General features: G+C 39.9%; 1 protein-coding gene across 3 annotated transcripts in view; it reads left to right on the top strand.

Annotated features, from left to right (window-relative positions):
- ctnna1 (catenin (cadherin-associated protein), alpha 1) overlaps positions 1-18,814 on the top strand; it is a 71,038-nt gene extending 52,224 nt beyond the window's left edge. For all 3 annotated transcript variants that reach the window (XM_033974459.2, XM_055224995.1, XM_055224994.1), the window contains exons 17-18: positions 13,443-13,577; positions 17,272-18,814. In XM_033974459.2, the coding sequence (XP_033830350.1) occupies positions 13,443-13,577; positions 17,272-17,562 (426 nt within the window). In that variant the 3' untranslated portion in view covers positions 17,563-18,814. The remainder of the gene's footprint in view (positions 1-13,442; positions 13,578-17,271) is intronic.
- Positions 18,815-20,030: the final 1,216 nt, after the last annotated feature.

Below are 20,030 nucleotides of genomic sequence, written 5' to 3'. Positions count from 1 at the left end.
ATTTAGGTCCATAGTGTTACAAAGCAGGAGATGCCACAGGCTCAGAGCTTTGGCATTTATGGATGGTCTGCATATTGCAGCAGAAATATTTAAGCGAATCATCATCAAGATGTTGGCACTCTGACACAGTTGTATGAGCAGAGGCGATGCTGGGACTCCTCATTAACCCAGGCATATTAATCACTTGTGCTGTGTGCCTGTGGCCCGCAGGACCTGCAGGCTCCCTCCTTCATGTAACACACATTGGCAGATGGTCTTGGTCTGATAGTACAACGTCTCAGCGCTGCTTCTTTTTGTCGACTTGAGCATCGACATACTATTTCCATCAGGATTCAGCAGGAGGACAATGCCGAGTTTGGGATTTCTGAAACCGTTAAATACGTGTAATGGAGCCTCATTAAAGTTTGAAGCAATGAGTGTAGCGCAGAGATGAGCTGCAGGATTTAGGTCAGGACAGTACAAAGGTCTGCACTGCAGTTTATTAACAATTTATGACCTCCTCTGCAGGGTACCTTATGAGAATTCCATCTGGGCGACTGGTAAACAAATAATGCTATGTAATTGAGATTTATAATGCAAATGTGTTAGCCACTGTGTAGCCCATAAATTTCCGCTGCCTCTCAGGCTCACCACATAAACCGTTTTCGTGCACATGCTAACACGTGCACAGAAACTTGCATATTTAAAGAAGAGCCATGTGCTTGCTATGTGCTAGTAGTGTGAGCTTTATTCTCATGATGTATACTGACATACATAGTGTACTTTTCCAATTTGCATTCAATCAGGAGAGATTTATGGTGATCCATGGGCTGTGTGGCCGGTCAGTCTAATCCTGCACCGGCCCTAGACGCTTTACAGCAGACAGGGTTGTAAATTACCTACTGCAGCGGAGAAGCAAACTCACCCGGGGAGCACACAAATTCTCAGCTCAGCAGTTCAAGGGTCAGCCCTCAGTCCACTACAGTCCGGTTCAAGTAAGAGATTCCATGTCCGAGTCCACTACGACATCAATCAGCCGCCACTATTGTTTGTTATGCCGTATTTTATCCAGAGTCTGAGTTAATTGCACTACAGGGATTTTCTCGAATGAAGAATGACCGCTAAACGTGAATCATATTTTTAAAAATGCCTCTGGCTGTGTTTACTGTCGGTCAGATTTACACAAAGCAAAGATATAGCCCTCTTCTTAAACTGCAGCTAGGAACTCTGAAGTGTCTTATATCCTCAAGGCTGTTGTGTCCAAAAGTGAGGGGAAAAAATCTGGTTCTTTTAACAGTCTCACCCAAAAACACAAAATATCAATACTGGAAGGCATTGCAGAATAAATTGTACTGACAGTTTAAAAAAAAATAGTTGTACTTTTTTACTGTACTGTTGAAGTAGTATTTTCATGTAGCAATTATGTAGTTTGAAATTGAGGTTAGCGTGAACAAAGTCAAAATGTGAATGTCAAACATGCCCCACAGTGAAAATGACTGCATCCCACACTGGCTTGAGTTTTGCTTACAGGTATTACAGTACACCTCTGACTGACAGCTGCAACGCCGACATTAAACATTGATGAGTGCCATTTAATTGGTCCCTGTGGTTGGCTCAAAAGTGAACCTTTTTGGCTTGCCCCCAGCTCAGATTTCCCCTGTCATTTTCTACTATGTCAAAATCCCTTCAAATATTAACGCTACACTGAGGTGGGCAGACATCGGCAAAACTGTTGGACTTTTTAAGTGTTCAGTATAACATAATTGTTTATTTATCAGTGCCGGGAGAAGTTAATTATTTATTCAGTGGAACAAAGAGTACATCCTTAAAATATACATGGGTGTCGTATATTGAAATGACAGGAATATTTTATGTTTTGTTTTAAATATATGCAAAATTTGAATACCGAGTACCTTTTACTATTGCTGCGTTTCAGATGATGTCACACCATCCTACGGGACACTAATATCTAACAGACGGGGGAAGCTAGAATAAAAATGGTTAAAATGCATGTTTTATTTATTATAACCAAGTATAGAGTCTAGGCACTGATGCAGCTGATCAGGTTCAACATTTGTGCATTTACCTTGTGAATATTTCATGGCAAAGTACAGAGTTGTCAATGGGGACATCTGGCACTAGCCCCCCATCTGCCAGTATGGCGTCATCACTTTTGAGAATGTGAAAACCGCCAATAGCTACACCTATGATGTCATGATGCCAGATGGGGGGCAAGAGCGAGTTTTCACTGTTGATTACACTGTACTTTGCAATGAAATATAAAAAAAAATGCACAGATGTTGAACCTGATCATTTCGATTATCGACTAGACCCAAGAACTCACTATATTACAACACAAATCTGCATTAGAACGATATTAATTTTGCCTTCTCCCTGTTGGTATTAGATTATTAGGCAGTAGAAAGTTGTGATATCATCTGAAACGCAGCAATGAGTGGTGTGGATTACACAGATAAACACTATTTTGGACAGTTTTACAGTCGACTCACTTGATGCGAAACGTAAACCTCTATGGCATTTGTGCACATTTCAGATGGCTTGAAAAAACCTCATGCACTTAACATTCATTCTTTTTTAATTTATTAATTTTGAGCATACATATCAGGCACACCCACACGCACAGCACACCTCACAGATTTGTTCCTATACAAGATCGAAAAGAAGTGGGAAGAAGAAAACTGTTTACATTTACCATCCCAATTAACAATGTGTTGACAAGAGCACCTTTTATACGCACCACGCTTAAACTAACCACTGAGCAGATGGTTTGAAGAGCCCATATTACGCTGTATTCTGATCTGTTATAATGTTGTTTCCTCATCAAAAACATACCTGGAGTTTAACGCACAAATCCAAAAACACACTGTTCCACTTTATAATGTCATGTGGATATACAGGAAGTGCTCCACAGTGTCTTTAAACTCCATACACCTTACTTTAAATGCCATAAAATACTAAAGCGCCACTCAAACATGCGTAAATGCAGCAAAACACAACTCCAGGTATGTTTCTGATGAGGTAACATGGCTTAACGCTCACACAGTCAAATTTGCGTGAAAATATACGATCTTTTAAGCATTTACGTTCCCATTTTAAAGTAAGAGGTGGCATATTACAGTGTTCCATTCTTCATGACACCATAGACTTCATACTTGGTAAGTTCTACACTTTTGTGAAATCCACTTCCTCCATTTTACCTTGAAAGAAATGGACTATATAACACAAAGAAAGAAACCAATCTATTCAACATTTATTTGAAGACGGTGGCGGTGGCGATTATGCTGTGTCCGCCCCCACACATCCGGAGCCATTCAGAGAGGTGAACGCACATTTCTTTTGACTTGATTTAAGCTTAAGATAACATTATAAAGTTTCCTAGATCTCTATCCCAGATCTCATTTGCACTGAATTCCCCATGGCAACAAAATCCTGTTAACACCTGAATGTAAGGCCACAAATTAAAACATGTCTATTGAAGTGGCGTTCTGAATCTGCGCTCTGTTCCTCTCGCAGCCATTGTCAAAACGCTCTAAATGAAGGTTTCATTGTGTTGTTTTGTCTGCCTTTGTCTCTGAACGGCAGCGGGTAAACAAATTGGCTTGTCACGTCGGTGGGAAAACAAATGATTAGTAGGTCTGAGTTGCAGTTATGGATCTACTTACAAAATTAGACTGGTCTCCTTTTGTATTTTCAGCGCACACTCTTAGCTTAATTAAACGTTTTGAACTGTTTTTGCCTTGCAGTGAACAGAGTGACACTTGTAACCAGGGCTAGAAAATTATTTGATATTTGAAGTATTTTTTAGTTTTTCAAATTATGTAGTTGGTGAGTACACTTTTCAAATAGTACTATTGCCAATTCTTTACGTTGTGTACAGTGGTCCTTCGTTTATCGCGGGGGTTACGTTCTAAAAATAACCCGCAATAGGCAAAATCTGCGAAGTTATATATGTTTTAAGGATGTAGAACCCCTCACCACACACTTTATACACTTTTCTCAGACAGGCATTAACATTTTCTCACATTTCTCTCTTGTTTAATTAATTAGTAGTGACTCGCGTGTATTTCACAGTTCCTCTGACCGTGCCTCTTCGTCCTGGCGCCGCTCCACTGTAGTGTTAATCAAACATTTATTTAAATTTGTCTGAACACATTCTGTACTGTACAGGAGACACGGCACGGAGGAGACTGATGGACAATGGTCTACACTCCCTTAGCCAATAGGGATGGGACGATATTAAATTTTAGACTCACGATTACCGTGGCCAAAATAATCGTGATTAATGATATTATCGTGATAATTATTAACCTGTTAACGTTCCGGCGGCCCGGGCCTACTTTACAACTTTACAGCAATGTACATGCACTTCTGCGTCACCCAAACAATCTACACATCAAATGAAAGCTGCGGCGCTCGTCTTTCTGGATATGCAAACCATTTTCATCTGCAATCACCACAGTGCTGATAGGAGAGACGTTTTTACAGAAAAGTCACAAAGTGTGAATCTGGACTTCACTTACCATTGAGCGCTCTGGTTCTGTCAAACATCAACATATTCACACAAAGTTGGTCTCTTTTGTTCCGTAAAGGTCCAGAGAATATAATCCAGTCAAGAAATTTTGTCCACAAAATAATATCCTCCATGTTCAATCTGCTGCAGGAAAGTACTCCAAATATGAAATCTGCTCCGTCACTTCTTTGCCTTTCTTTTGTCGATTTCAGGCATAATAAACTTCTGACAGCGCCAACTTTGTTCCCCAGTGCTAAACACACGTGTCAGCTTGTGATTGACACCAGTGTTGGCCAATAAGGTGGGGGTTGTGGGTTACTGAGGCCGCAGACAGCGAATCAGTGCTACAGATGACTGAAAGTTTACGCCCCACTCTTCCCCTTGTAGAATCAACCAATTACATCACACACATTTAGTGACGTTTTCCCCTTACAGCCAATGAGCAGCGGGACAGGATGATGTATCACATGGCATGGTTTTCCGTAAACAGAAGTACCCAGAAGAAAATGTGTACTCCTCAATGCCATGCTCTCGAAATGGACCAGTCTTTGTTGCGCCGGAAGTGATGCAAGTGCCCGTCGACGAACACTTAATTTTTTAAATTAAGGCACTTTGGTGAATTGGGAAACGAGTGGATGCAGAAATGTGTGCATAATGGCGCATTTTACGCACTGTTTTGCGTTTTAAACACGACGAAACGGACAAACCAAAGGGAGTACCTGATCGAGGACACTGTGGATGATTGTACAAGTTAAACTAGAGGCATCTCTGACCTCGAGCGGTTCATGGCAAAGAGTAAAGATCCCACAGTGGACTCAGGAGTAAAGGACCTTACTTTTTGATGGATTGGATGCTGTTCTCGATCGGTAAGCGTGGTTTATTCTGCTATTGACTTAATTGTAGGTAAAATATACCGTGTATAATTGTTAGCTTTGCTTCTGTGCACATAGGTCGCATTCGGACCATGCGCTCTGGCACATTTGTGTTCAGCTGTGTGAATTAGACTTAATTTGTCTATTGTTTAAATGGTGTAGTTTTATTCTGCAGTTTGCATTATTGTAGGTAAAAATATAAGATGTGCACACATTAGCGTCTCATCTGTGCGCACGGGTGAAGCGCGCACTGGTACGTTCCTGTGGAGAGTTACGGATCAGACTTTGAACTATATTCTGTCAGATATCAACAACAAACAGACAGAGATAAGCACAGAAGCTACAAGTGTCATTGCTATGTCAGAGTGGGAAAACACCAGAACTAACATCTAAACATTGTATTGGAACTGGAAACATGAGGCAGTGTGGTGCTGTAAAGGCGATTATAATCGTGCAAGATGATCGAAAATGCCACGAACAATCAGGATGCAGAACACAGTCTACGTTCAGACGCAGTAAAATCCGCGAAACGGCGAGACCGTGAAAATTGAACTGCGATATAGCAAGGGACCACTGTATTTCATTGAGAGTAGTCTGGATTCACGAGTACCTCTATTTGAAGTAACAGTACATTATCTTTAGTTCAGATCCACAGAACACATCCAGCCTCTCTCATCTGCTGTTATATATATTCCTTTGTTGATGGGTACTTTTAGAAAAATGCAGATATGGACTGGACTGTGTCATAGCCAGCTCTCAGAAAAGCCTCCCTTCACGCTGGCCATTTCCACACAGGCAAATTGGATATTGGCCCCAACAGCATATCATATCAGAGCATCACTCCTCTTGAACAATCCCGTTTTTGTTGTTTTTTGGTGTTGCGCCGGTGGTTACTGGCAGCAGCCCATCTGAATGCAGCGTGTCAGTAAATATTGGAAATTGGCATTTCCTCGGGGTGAAATGTCCTGAAAGGTCAGAGTCAGGCGGATCGGCTCTGTCTGCTGCTTATAATGGGATTCAGCGGGACTGGGTGGCATTTGTTCTGCAATAATGGGACCTGGCCTCCCCATCATCTTTATATCACAAATATAATATAAGCATTGCATACATCCATTCTTCTGTGCTGCCAGTATTTCGCGCTCTTCATCCTTTTTCAGAATTTAGCTGGAAAAGATGAGTGGACACGTTATGTTATCTGGAGCTAGGCCTATCATAATAATCACTATATCGACTTATTGTTCAATATATGAAAGCTGGAACAATATTTTTTGGGGTCAATATTTATCTTTTGTACATTTTCTTTGCAAAACTTGGAAATGTTTGGTTATTTGCCGACTATACGATAAGATTTAAGCCATAAAAGGTTGAATAAATGACTTCTATGACTCAGTACTGATGCAAACTATGTACTAAAGTGTTTCATTCTGCTGTTTATTTATTGCAGCTCATGATTTTTAACAATATTGTAGATTTAGAATAGTTTTTGAGTTTCTGTGGTTTAAATCTGGTGTCAGGTTTTGGTCACTGGCGTAAATTGGTTTAAATATTGTCATTTATCATCTATATTTACTTACAGCAATATATCGCAAAATATCATCGTGGCAATCGCAGCTGGGGGTTATTTTAATTGTATTGTGCAAAGGAAATGGTTGTAAGTAACTGGAAAAGACTTACTCCAGCAACTGAAATCAGGTGTTGATTTTTGGTACCTGTCTTTGCTCAAAACTCACTGATACAACGGCCCCACCGAGCTCAAGGACTGCACTTGCAATTGATTTGAGCTGGAAATCAAGAACTCAAGCCTCTGTCCAAACTTTTGATGCACACATTTTTCTTTGAAAGGACAGTAGCCTCCCCTAGAATGGCCCAATGCAGTTTTGCTCCATTTTCATAGGACATTTAATAAAAAAATGTTCAAATGTCAGCCAAGGGGTGTTCAAAATGAGACTACAATTCAAAAAGATTTCCATATTAGGTTTTATAACACACTACAGGGGCTAACTGCATTTAAACTTTACTAAACTTACCATGCTTCCTTTGCTGTTTTAATGTATGACGAGGGAGTCCATTCAAATCCATAAAAGCCTCTAAATTAACATGTTAAGTGAGCGTCCCCCCCATAGCTCCTCCAACCAAAAATGTCTGGAGTCACCCCTTTTTGTTACCTAATGTGAGATTTTCTAATTGCGTCCATTCAAACTGAGATTCTGTCATGACTGTGATTAATCTCGCAGTCCTAACTTAGACCTAAGAAACCGCCTGATGCTAATTTGACTGTTTGAATAGGCGTCCTCCGTGTCCCCGTCCCCTCCGTGCGCGGCTGATGCATTCACGTGTGCGGCTGGGTTTCCTGAGTGCAGCTGAGTGCGGGCACAAGTGATGCTTTCACAGTGGGCCGCCTCATTAGCATGGACCACTGCATTAGGGCGGCATCTCTCCAGCCTTTTCCTATTGTATGTATTTCTAATGCACGCTCAGTCTCCTCGCTCCACTGTTACTCGCTTAAAGGTCTCGTCTTACGCAAAAATTGACTCGTATGAGCTCTAAGTCGTGTTATAATGATGTTACCTCCTCAAAAACAGACTTGGAGTTGTGTTTTGTATTAGTCCGTCTACATCTCCAAACTTCAAACTGCTCTGCTTCACCTTGTGATGTCACGTAATGGTAGTTTTTTTCATGTTAACGGCATTCCAAGGGTTGAAATTGACGACATTCCGTATTACCACATGACATCACAAGGTGGAACAGAGTGTCTTTTGTTTTGAGAGAAGAGCTCAGCTTAAATAACGCAGGGTTTGTGGGTTAAACGTGTGTGAATGAGCCTGATGTGGGCTTTTTTAAAGATTCCACACCTTGAAGTTTAGTCCGTTCCTGTGTTTCCTCTGGCTGTTGCTGCGCCCAGTGGGATTCATCCGTGTTATTTACCTCTCTGCGCTGTTCCTCTGAAGCACTCCTCACCCCCTCCCCACTTCTTAAACTACTTATTTTTTATGTGTACCCTTTTTAAACACAGGCGTATATGTGCTATGCCTATTCTGATTGATGAGGACAGCCCGCAGCGCCTTTAGCCCGCATCCTCTTGCATAACAGTCCTCAATAGATCAGCTCACTCGGCCTATTCATCTTTTATTAATCAGAGCCGCCTCGAAGTAGCCCGTTTTGTACTACAAGTGTTTTGTTCCACTTGCCCATAATTCAATACGAGCGCCAGTTGTATTTGTAGTAATTAGTAATTCTTTCTAAATGCTAATTTCTATGTTTAAGATCCAGCTATTCACTCAGGTAGACCTAATAGACCCAGCAAGATTGGGGAACGAAAAGCCTGATTATCTTTTTCAGAGGGGAAATAACATTACAATTAAAATATTTTTTTTTCTCATTTGCACTCAGGGCGATGTTACACTGATGTTAACTCGGTTTGTTTTCACTTTAATAAAATGAAGCATTAATTACACCAAGTTTTGAGTTAGATTTTCTTTTTTTATTAACTCACTTTTTAATAAATTGGAGGCTGTTGAAAAACAAATCCAAGACTGTAGCCATTTTGCACATTTCCATATTAAACTCTTTTAACAACAATAATAAAAGAAAGTAATTTATAATCCCCAATGAAACCTTAGTTCTTCATCCTGGCACTGTTGGCTCCTTACAAATGATCGGTCTACATCGTTTGCGTCTCCTCAGCGTTGGTAGTCTTAGGTCTCTGAAAGCCCCCGTACCCTGCCGCAGACCTGCCGCAGACCTGCCGCAGACCTGCCGCAGACCTGCCGCAGACCTGCCGCAGACCTGCCTCAGCCAGCTCCTCCTGTGAACAGACCATCAATTAAAAGATTGGCTTCCATTACCACTGCTTCACCTTTTCCCTGCTCTCAGAATTAACAGCTGCCGAAGGACTCGTCCTTTACACAGCGCTGCACCAGCAAAGCTTGCACTTCTCAGACATTTCAGTTTGGCTGGTGCCCTCGCGGTCCCTCATGGTCACCGCAGTGTGTTTGACTCATTCAGGCTGGAGATACTTAAGTGCATAAGACTTATTGGGCTGTTTTCTCCTAACTGGATGACTGGCAGATAAGAGAACAGTCAGTGGCCTAATTAGAGTCCTGGCAGGAGGCTGTTTAGACAATTCTGGAAAAGGCTTGGAAACACTTTCACAAGGAAGAGCCCAAGTCTGTATACATAATTAGTCATGAAGATCGTGCCAATTCTAAATGAGGTGCATTTGGGAGGTACTTCACCTGCCGCTTTAAGTGCGTTTTATCATAATGTATTCAGCTTCTTGAACATGTTACTGCTTCACTGTTACTGTCAATTAGAGGCAGAAGAAGTAATAGTATTATTTGTTTATTTATTTTTTTACCCAATTAAAAGTACAAACACTGGAGCAAAAACAAGTAAATACTCAAAAGTATCACATAAAAAAATGTACTTAATGTTTCGTGCAGATTCTGAGATCAAATGAAGCTTTAAATGTTGTGATTTTGTTAAAGATTTGTGCTCAATTTTGTTCAATGGAAACAACTGAACCAGTATTTTTTTCTGTTTTTATTTGTTTATTTTTGTTTGCTCAAATGAAAAGTGTTAAAAAATAAACCCTCAGCCTTTTCATCAGGTCTCAAACTATAATAAAAATACTTTCACTTTTCAGTTTTGTTAAAAAATGTAGTGGAGTAGAAAGTACAGATACTGCTCTCAGATGTAGTGAAGTAATAGTAAAAAGTATCCACTCTAAAATGTGCTTAAGTAAAGTACAGATACCTAAAATTTATACTCAAGTACAGTACTTCACTACTTTTGCTTGATTACACTGCTGTCATTGTGTCTTCAGGAAAAAATATAAAACAAAAACTGACACAATAAAACATTTCCTGAAGGTGCCATTTTGACAAAACAGACTTACACATCTGTTGTTTCAAATATGACAGTGATATATTTAGTATCTTTGTATGGTCAGCTTTAAAACTGGGGTACTCCGTTTTTTCCTTAGTAAATTCCATGCTTTCCCTCAAATAGTATATTGTAAAAGCAACAATTCGTGACAAAATGTGGCTGCTGTGTTGAAGAAAATAGAGACGATAAACGAAATGGATACTCAAACAAATTTATGATGGTGACACAATTACCCTAAAGCAGGATTACCCCCAAAAACTATTTTAAAAGTGCAATACTGTAAAAATAAAAAAGTTGAGCTGCACTAAATAAACAGCCGAATGAAACACTTTAGTACTTAGTTTGTGTCCATGAGTCACATACGTTTTTTTTTTCAGGTTTTTTTTCAATCTTTTACAGCTTAAATCTTATTTTATAGCCAAAAAACAACCAAAAATGTCCCAGTAGTTTAAAGAAAAAGTCCACACAATAAATAATGACCCCCAAAAAAATATAGTTCCAGTTTCATATACAAACGATAAGTGGATATAGTGATTATCACGACAGACGTAATGTGCACTGTTTAAAATCACACATTTACATTATTAGATACTTTTTGTATTTCTTGTCAACTTTTGTCTTGTCTTGTTAATTATCTTGTAACAGACTTTTTATACAAACACCTGCCCCTGTTTTTAATGTTTTATATGGACTTGTAAACTTGTTTTTTTTTATTTTATGATATTAACAGGGCGCACATGAAAAAGAATTTAAGTGATCTCATTGGGTTTCATTAAAAAGAAAGAAGAAAAACTAGGAAGTAAAGACCTAAAGCAGCGTTCTTGATCATGCATGTGCAGGTCATCCCAATTTCAATCCGTTGTCTGAAAAAAAAAATCAGTTCTAAAGCCTTGAATGCTCTTAAAAATTATTATTACGAAGGTTTTGTGAGCGCTAGGGACGAGTCAGACGGATTTAAATACCTCCTACCGTGGTGTGAAAATCAAGTAACTCCGCTTTAAGTAAACTAAGATTGTTTACATTCCTCTAATTATTCAAATTCACACCACCTCTCAAAGGCGTCGTTGCATCTTTACATCGCAAACCAAATTATTTTCTCACCAGAGCGACTTGATTGACAGCCGATTCCCAATAAAATTTTACATCTGGCTCGTCTCGAATGCACTTAACCCGGAGACGATGAGCGATCCATCTTTTTAGCTTGTGGGCGTGTGTTTGTCATTTCGGCTGTGAGCACGTCCCTAATGTGGGTGTCTACCTTACCTGTCACACCGCTCCTAACTCATCTTGATAAAGTGCACTATCATGGAGACTGTACAATCGCATAAATATTCAAATTGAGTGGTGCCACTAAATGAAAAAAGTGACAAAAGTTGATTCATTGTCGACTTTGCTCGGTTTGAAAAAAACAAGACGTTATGGTTAGACTAATTAATTATACATATTGTTTACAGACTATTGTGCAGAATGCAGGCAGCACACAAGGCTTTATTAGAGACAAACAGTGTATTTTTTGACAGATCAGAATCCGGCCAAGGTCAAAAAGTATAACAGATAAAAATATAAGTATCTCTCAACTACAGAACCTCTTAACTTTTGTAAATTTGTTGGTTAAATGAACTGAACTCGCTTCTTCCTCTTGCCGCTTTAATTCGATTTAATTTTTGTAAAGTCTAAAATTACAACAGCAGTCTCCTCTTAGGGCTGAACAAGATCACTGATTTAACCAAAAGAAAGTTAGAAAATTGGCAATGAAACAGACTTTGGTCGATCAATCAAGAGAAAACAAGCAAATAGAGAATTGTCCCAGAACATTCCCTGTTCTTAGACCCTTCTTCTCGGCAAGGGAAAACTCAAAAAAATCCAGTGGGAAAAAGAAAAACCTCGAGGAGAACCACAGTGAAGGAGAGATCCACTCCTGAGGACTTGAACGAGGACTTGAATGAGCACTCGAACGAGCACTCGAACGAGGACTCGAACGAGGACTCGAACGAGGACTCGAACGAGGACTCGAACCAAGACTGAACCAAGACTGAACCAAGACGAGGACTGAACCAAGACTGAACCAAGACGAGGACTGAACCAAGACTGAACCAAGACGAGGACTGAACCAAGACTGAACCAAGACGAGGACTGAACCAAGACTGAACCAAGACGAGGACTGAACCAAGACTGAACCAAGACGAGGACTGAACCAAGACTGAACCAAGACGAGGACTGAACCAAGACGAGGACTGAACCAAGACTGAACCAAGACTGAACCAAGACTGAACCAAGACTGAACCAAGACTGAACCAAGACTGAACCAAGACTGAACCAAGACTGAACCAAGACTGAACCAAGACTGAACCAAGACTGAACCAAGACTGAACCAAGACTGAACCAAGACTGGCAGCTGCAGATGTGTCCGGGACTAACGCGCATTCCAAGTCTGTAGAGCCAGAGCCCATTCAACTAAGAGCCAGACGGGGGCTAATTCAGGGAAGGGTAATGGGTCATCTTAGCCAGGTGAGGGAAGGTTAGGATCAGGGAACAGGAGCCACGTCTACCGTGTAGAATCCATACTCCCTGCACACTTCAATGTATCTGTCAAACAAATGAAGCTAAATAAGCAAAATTCAAGGCAGCCCTACTGTTGCAAATAAATCCATTAAACTGCAACTAAGCATTAATACGCATTTTATTATCACCTACACACTCTAGTATAACTTCTGAGCGGGGACAGTCCCTGCATCCGTCTCTGTCGTGTTGCTGGAGCTCAGCACTAGCACCGCTGCCTTTGAACGGAGCCGAGCCAACTACAGCACCGCCGGATCACTGCGAATGATGGACTGGATTCTGCAAGCGGAGAAGGACAGAAAATACAGACAAACAGAATCCTTGGTTGCTAGGAATGTGGGGATTTTGTACCATTTGTGAGGGGAAAAAGGCAGTTTAATCTTGATCTTAATTATAAATCCTATGGCTCAAATATGGATAAATATGACTCTACCAGAAGAGACCAGCTTGTGCATTCTATCTTTGTCATCGCGAGAGAGTGCCTTTGCAGAAATCCACCAGCTAATAATATTTTGAATCTATAATCTTGTATTTATTCGTACAGCTCAGCACCTGTTAAAAGTGTGTGTATATAGTGACGTTAGCTCACTCCTGTCTCCTCTCTTGTCTTGCAGTGCCCAGACTCCACTTGTAAACAGGACTTGCTCGCCTACCTGCAGCGCATCGCCTTGTACTGCCACCAGCTCAACATCTGCAGCAAAGTCAAAGCCGAGGTCCAGAACTTGGGAGGAGAGCTGGTCGTGTCCGGAGTAAGTCCCTTCCTCCCTTCCATTTCGACCCTGGTTTACTTTCCGCACATGTCTTCACCTCCTCAGGGACCGACAGAGCAAGGGGAGCAGTTTAGAGGCGGCATTACCATTTTTATTCTAGCCAAACTGAATTCTTTAGCAGGCCGTAGCAAACAGGAGTAGACTGCACCGTTACTCTTTTGGAATGGGACCTTACCACCTGCTTTTCTCCAGGAGGAAGTCATTGCGTTGGCTGAAATGTTTTGCCGTATGCTTTTAAACACACCTATTTTGCATTAGATAAATTACAGGTTTGTTTTTCTTGCTGAAAAATACATTATTGTTAGTGCGTCTCCATGAAAGTGAGTTTTAAATACTATTTTTTTATCTGTTTTAATGTTGTATCAAAAAACATGCCCGGAGTTCTGTTTTGTTTCATTCACACATTGTTTAACGCACTCTGTTCCACCTTGTGATGTCATGAGGTAATACAGGAAGTGCTCCGCTGTGTTTTTAAACTCCGTACACTTTCACTAGAATCATTTGGATAATTTAAAGAACAAAACACAACTCCTGGTTTGTTTTTGAGGCAGTAACAGCATTATAACGCGACTTAAAGCTCACAAGAGTCAGTTTTGCGTAATATAGGACCTTTAATGCCATGTGGAACTTTTTTGGCAAAGCAGTTCTAAACGTTTTCAGACCCTCTTGAAAAGTTATATCGGTGTTAAGGCGTTAAAATAATGAACAAAGCCTTGTAGATTTCTATAATGTAGAGGACTTAATACTCAGTGGGTTCCTTTTTAATTTGAAAACAAAGAGACTGCATTCATTTACAGTGAACTCTCTGCTGGATACTTCTCATTTCCAAATGGGGAGATTAATCTGATGAAATGCATTGGCTGTGTAGTTATTATAGTTCTATTATCTGTTGTTTTCTAGATAAATTCAAAGTACTAAGCTCTAATAGTGTGGGGCTATTGGCAGAGAGAAGTCAGCGATTCACACTGTGCATTGCAATTAGAGGTTTATGTTTATGTACAATAAAGAGATAAGAGAAATAATGGCGTTTTTGTGCTTGAAAGAATCTCATAAATGTGTAGATGAACTAGATGAACACCAGTCTATTGTTTATGTTAATTAAGCCTTTTTTTTAAATGCAAGACAGATAAACATAGTGACCAGTCATGTACATAAGATAAACCAAGACATGCCAAGACGCACAAAGACAAACCGAGACACACTTAAGACAAACTTAAGACGCACCAACACAAACTAAGACGCACAAAGACAAACCAAGACATGCCAAGACGCACAAAGACAAACTTAAGACAAACCAAGACGCACAAAGACAAACTTAAGACAAACCAAGACGCACAAAGACAAACCGAGACACACCAAGACACACTTAAGACAAACGTAAGAAGCACCAAGACAAACTAAGATGCACAAAGACAAACTTAAGACAAACCAAGATGCGCAAAGACAAACCAAGACATACTAAGACGCGCAAAGACATACCAAGACAAACCAAGACGCACACAGACATACCAAGACAAACCAAGACGCACACAGACAAACTTAAGACAAACCAAGACGCGCAAAGACAAACCAAGATGCACAAAGACAAACCAAGACATACCAAGGCGCACAAAGACAAACTTAAGACAAACCAATATGCGCACAGACATACCAAGACAAACCAAAACAAATCAAGACCTAGCGAGACAACTACATGTGACATGTTTGTGGTGTATGTGTGATATTTCCGTGGTTTTGGGGGGTAAGGTGGGGACAGCAGAGGAGAATGTGAGTATTAGTAATTCGCATTTGAGAAAAGAAGATATAGAGAATGTAAATGGGCAAAAATAAATAAAATAAGTAAAAGAAAGGGAGGAAAAATGATAATAATGACGATTAAGAATGATTGGGTGTTAGGATCAGTGAAGCCCAGTTTATTTTCATTTGTTTTTTTCCTTAATTAAACCTTATTGGTTCTATCGATTCATCTGGACTGGGCAATGCAACTTTTGTTATAAATTCTCTATACATCGCAGGCTCTCCGCTCGGCTCCAGCCTCAGACCCCATTAAACATCGGAGTTTAAATTAGCGTGACCTTTTTCCATATTCCTCAGATCACCTTTGTTTGTGCCAGACTCCGAGGGCTTGTTACTGTTTCAGACCTTCACGGCTCGGTTGGAAGTTAAACCGCGAACCTCCGACAAAACATAAATATTGTCCTTTGCCAAAGACTGTTCTGCTCGCTCAGTCGGCTGGACCTTTATCACTCCAGTATTCTGCTAAATTGCTCAAAAGGGAGTGGGCAGATTTTTATGACGATTTTTATTACTGGGCCCAGAGAACGATTTTGATGTGGATCTGCCACATTGTCCTAAAATATCATTCTGAAATGTGTAGTATTAATACTTATGTTGCTAATTCTATTCATTCACAATGTTGCTAATGTCCACTATTGCATATAATGTCTTGTCTTTAAATTATCTTCAAATTAGCGTCGTCGTGGTAGAATGAGAGCCTTGTGATTAGAATAGATAGAACTATTAACATATTAAAGGTCCTATATTTCACAAAATGGATTCTTGTGAGCTTTAAGTCATGTTACCTCATCAAAAACATACCTGGAGTTGTGTTTTGTTTGGCTAATTGTTATTTCCACATCTACAGCACTCGAAATGCTCTGTTCCAACTTGTGATGTCATGTAGTGGCAGTCTTCAACTTAACGGCTACCTTCTCCTTTTAGTTCAGTAGACATTGAAAATTCCAGGACTGAAATCATCCAAATTATTCTAGTTAAGGTGTATAGAGTTTAAAAACACAGTGGAGCACTTCCTGTATTACCACATGACATCACAAGTTTGGGACAGTGTTTTCAGTTTTTGAGAAAAACTCAGCGGAAATATGCAGGTTTGTGTGTTAAACGTATGTGAATGAAACAAAACACAACTCCACTTATGTTTTTGATGAGGCAACAGCATTGTAACAGATCAGAAAATGGCGTAAAATGGACGCTTTGTGTTCAAATCAGGTTGAGATTTCAGACGGTAACATTTGAGGGGCTGAAGTAAAGTATAGTTGGCAAAATATAGGTAGTAAGATCTGTAATGGAGGTAATGATACTGGTGTGTTTCTGTGCGCAGATCATACACTGTATATATAAATGGTTCCAAATACGAAGTGATCACGTTTGCGCTTCCAGCTCCATCGACTCCAATTCACTTTACATTGAAAAACCGTAGCCCCTCCCTCTGTAACTGCTGCTGTCAGACTCGTCATTTTCGTTTTTTTAAACCCACTCCACATGATCCTGGTGTTTTTATTTCACTATTGTGTCTGTAAATCACAAAATGAACATTAATAACAGACAAATCGGGCGCCTTCTTTCCCCAAGGTCACTCCCGCTAGCGTTAGCAACAGGTTTGAACGACAAGCGCTCTCTTGTAACTAGTGTCGTCACAATACAAAAAATTTCAATACTTAAAAACGGGGTTGATACCAATTTCAATACCACAATGATGATAAAAAACAGGTTGCTTTCAGACAATAGAGGTAGTTTTTTTCAGTATCTAATTATGTCGTTTTGAATACTAGTTCCAGTGTCTGATTTTCAATACTTTTGTAAACCCTAATCTCCCTCACCTCGCTGCGCTGCTAATTTTTTGAGCACTAATAATAATTTCCTTTCTCTCGTTCAGTTGGATAGCGCCATGTCGCTGATCCAGGCCGCCAAGAACTTGATGAACGCCGTGGTGTCGACGGTGAAAGCCTCATACGTGGCCTCCACCAAATACCAGAAGAACAAAGGTATGGAAGCTCTGAACATGCCCGCGGTCTCCTGGAGGATGAAGGCACCCGAGAAGAAACCGCTGGTGAAGAGAGAGAAGCAGGACGACGGCCAAACCAACAGAGTCAAGAGATCGTCCCACAAGAAGCACGTCAACCCCGTGCAAGCCCTGAGTGAATTCAAGGCCATGGATAGCATCTAAGCATTATATTGAATTACGCTATAGAGAACATATATATGACCAATGATTTTATATAGAGATCGAGCTTCTACAAGTGTTTTGGAATACTGTAAATTGTTTTGCATTATTGTAGACGACTTGTCAGACCAATTAAAATCACTATGTTGTGTTACTTCTTGCAATAACTGCTGTTGGAGCATTAATGGGGTGTTTGAGGAAGAGAAAACTGGACAAAATTCATTTCAGAAACACTTTTTTCACATTTTGTAGTTGGAAAAAGCTTACAGTTTAACAGTACTTTTTAACTGGCAAGAGTTCTTTTATTGTTTGGTTTTGCTAACATCGTCTAATATTGGCTTTTGGGATGTTTCCACTAAGTTTGAGCTGAGCTATGCAAAATTGTAACTGGCTTGTAAAAAATATTTTGTACTGGGTTGACTGGCACGGTAAAGTAGATTTGATATTTTTCCATATGTCCGATCGTATAGATGTTGAGAGCTCAAGTAATACACTGTACGACTCTTGTAATTATGTTATTTTATGTCGGAATGAACTATTAAAATAAAGAAAAAAACAGACTTGTGATTTTTAGGCAGTGCTCTGAAGTCACCTGAGGCATTAACTGTCGAAAACTTGGTGAGTCAGTCCCAAATCCAGAGCGAGGAGAGAAAACCCAGTGGGCCAAACAATGAGCAGACCATGCTCCGACAAGCTTCATTAACTAACACTGAGACCAAAACACCTCCACGATCTTTAGAATGCATCTAAATGAGGGATCAATATGTTTAGCCTCCACTGCTTTGAGGTGGAGGGAGAGAGGGCCGACTTTTCATTCACTTTAAACTGTTTTTATTGTTGGGTTCTTGTCCCGAAGCTTGAACACTAATCAAGACTTATGTTGTGCACAATCGTTATGAAAACCCAGGAGCTTGCTGCAGAGTTGGAGCTTTAAAATGGTAGAAAGTGTTGACTTTTTACTTGTGCTAGTTTGGCTCTTGTAGCTTAAGGTTTGTGAGATCATGTCCGTGACTGATTTGTGTTGGGGATCAATGTTTGTTGAGCCAGAACAAAGGGTTTGTTTGTATTTGACAAATGCATTTTAATTTAGATAAACATCTCCATTTCCCCATTTTTTTTCTCATTTTAACCTGTGTCGTTTTATTCTGGAGATAACAGTTTTGCTGTGGAACCTTGTTTTATTATTGAGAGCTTTTTAGTGCATACTTTCTTATATTGATGCCTGCATTATCTAAATAAAATATTTTAAAACCTATTGCACACTGAATTGTGTTGACCCTTCCTTGAGCCCTGGTGTAATAAAGTTGAATCTGTGATGATGCTGCTGCTGAGGGAGACTCTAGCTCAATATATAGTGTTTGTCCACCGATCTGAAGGTTGGCGGTTCAAATCCCGCTCTTCACATAAACATTGGTTGAGTGGTCAGATCCTCTTTAGAACTTACTGTTGCTTCTTGTATTTTCACCCTTTTCTTTTCAACCTTTTCCCACAAACAGTCACTTAACTTATGTAAAACTATGATAGATATTTATTTGATTAGAATTAGAAAAACATGAAAAACTGTCACGTGCTTTTTAATCTCAGGATACAGAGATTTTTGTCCTATATTAAGACAGTCCTTACTTTAATTAGAACCAGAATTACTGCTTTGTTGTGTTTTCTGGGGAGACAGTACCTCAGCTGGTAGAGTGCTTGGCAGAGTCGTTGGCGGTGCAATTCCAGCTCTCACAGATGAATGTCCTTGGGCAAGACACTTAACCCACCTCAAGTCAGTGTCTGTGTGCACTGGTGTATGAATGTGTGTGTGAATGGGTGGAGTTGTGCATTTTTATTATATTTTAAGTGTTGTTGTTACATGAAGGCCTACACTGACCTTTATCTTTATTTAGATTACAATATTTAAATGAAAATATAATGATGTAATAATAATGAATAAACAAATGCACATTTTTTATTTAATTTTGAGTAAGAAAAGTTGATTGTCTTGTATAAAAAAATGCATGGAAAATCAAATGGCAAAAGGTTATGGGTCGACTTCAGGGACACGCTCATGCCAAAGGTCACGAAGGTCACGAGCTAACGACGCCCATGTGCTAAAATAAATGCAAAATAAGCTAAAAGACGCTGTGTTTTACGTATGGCTCTACAGGAGACGTACAGATAGAAAAGGAGGAGTTTGACGGTGCAACAGGGAAACCAGAACCAGCTTATGAGGTAGTAAATAAACGACAAAAGTCCCACCCATGAGCTGTTTGTGCTCCAGTCACATTTGTATTGACTTGCTCCTGTTTAGGCTAATCCACGATCTATGCAGTACTACATCTGTGTATGGCAGCAGCGGATGAAGTACTCAAGTTTGTTAGGTAAAAGTACAAATACAGAGCCAAAAAGCTACTCACGTAAAAGTAGCACATGAAAAAATCTACTTAAGTAAAAGTATTTAAGTTGTTTATTAGTTAAAGTGTAAATGT

The sequence above is a fragment of the Periophthalmus magnuspinnatus genome, chromosome 10, assembly GCF_009829125.3.
Source record: "Periophthalmus magnuspinnatus isolate fPerMag1 chromosome 10, fPerMag1.2.pri, whole genome shotgun sequence".
Classification (NCBI taxonomy): Eukaryota; Metazoa; Chordata; class Actinopteri; order Gobiiformes; family Gobiidae; genus Periophthalmus; species Periophthalmus magnuspinnatus.
This window is presented reverse-complemented; position numbering and strand designations above follow the sequence as displayed.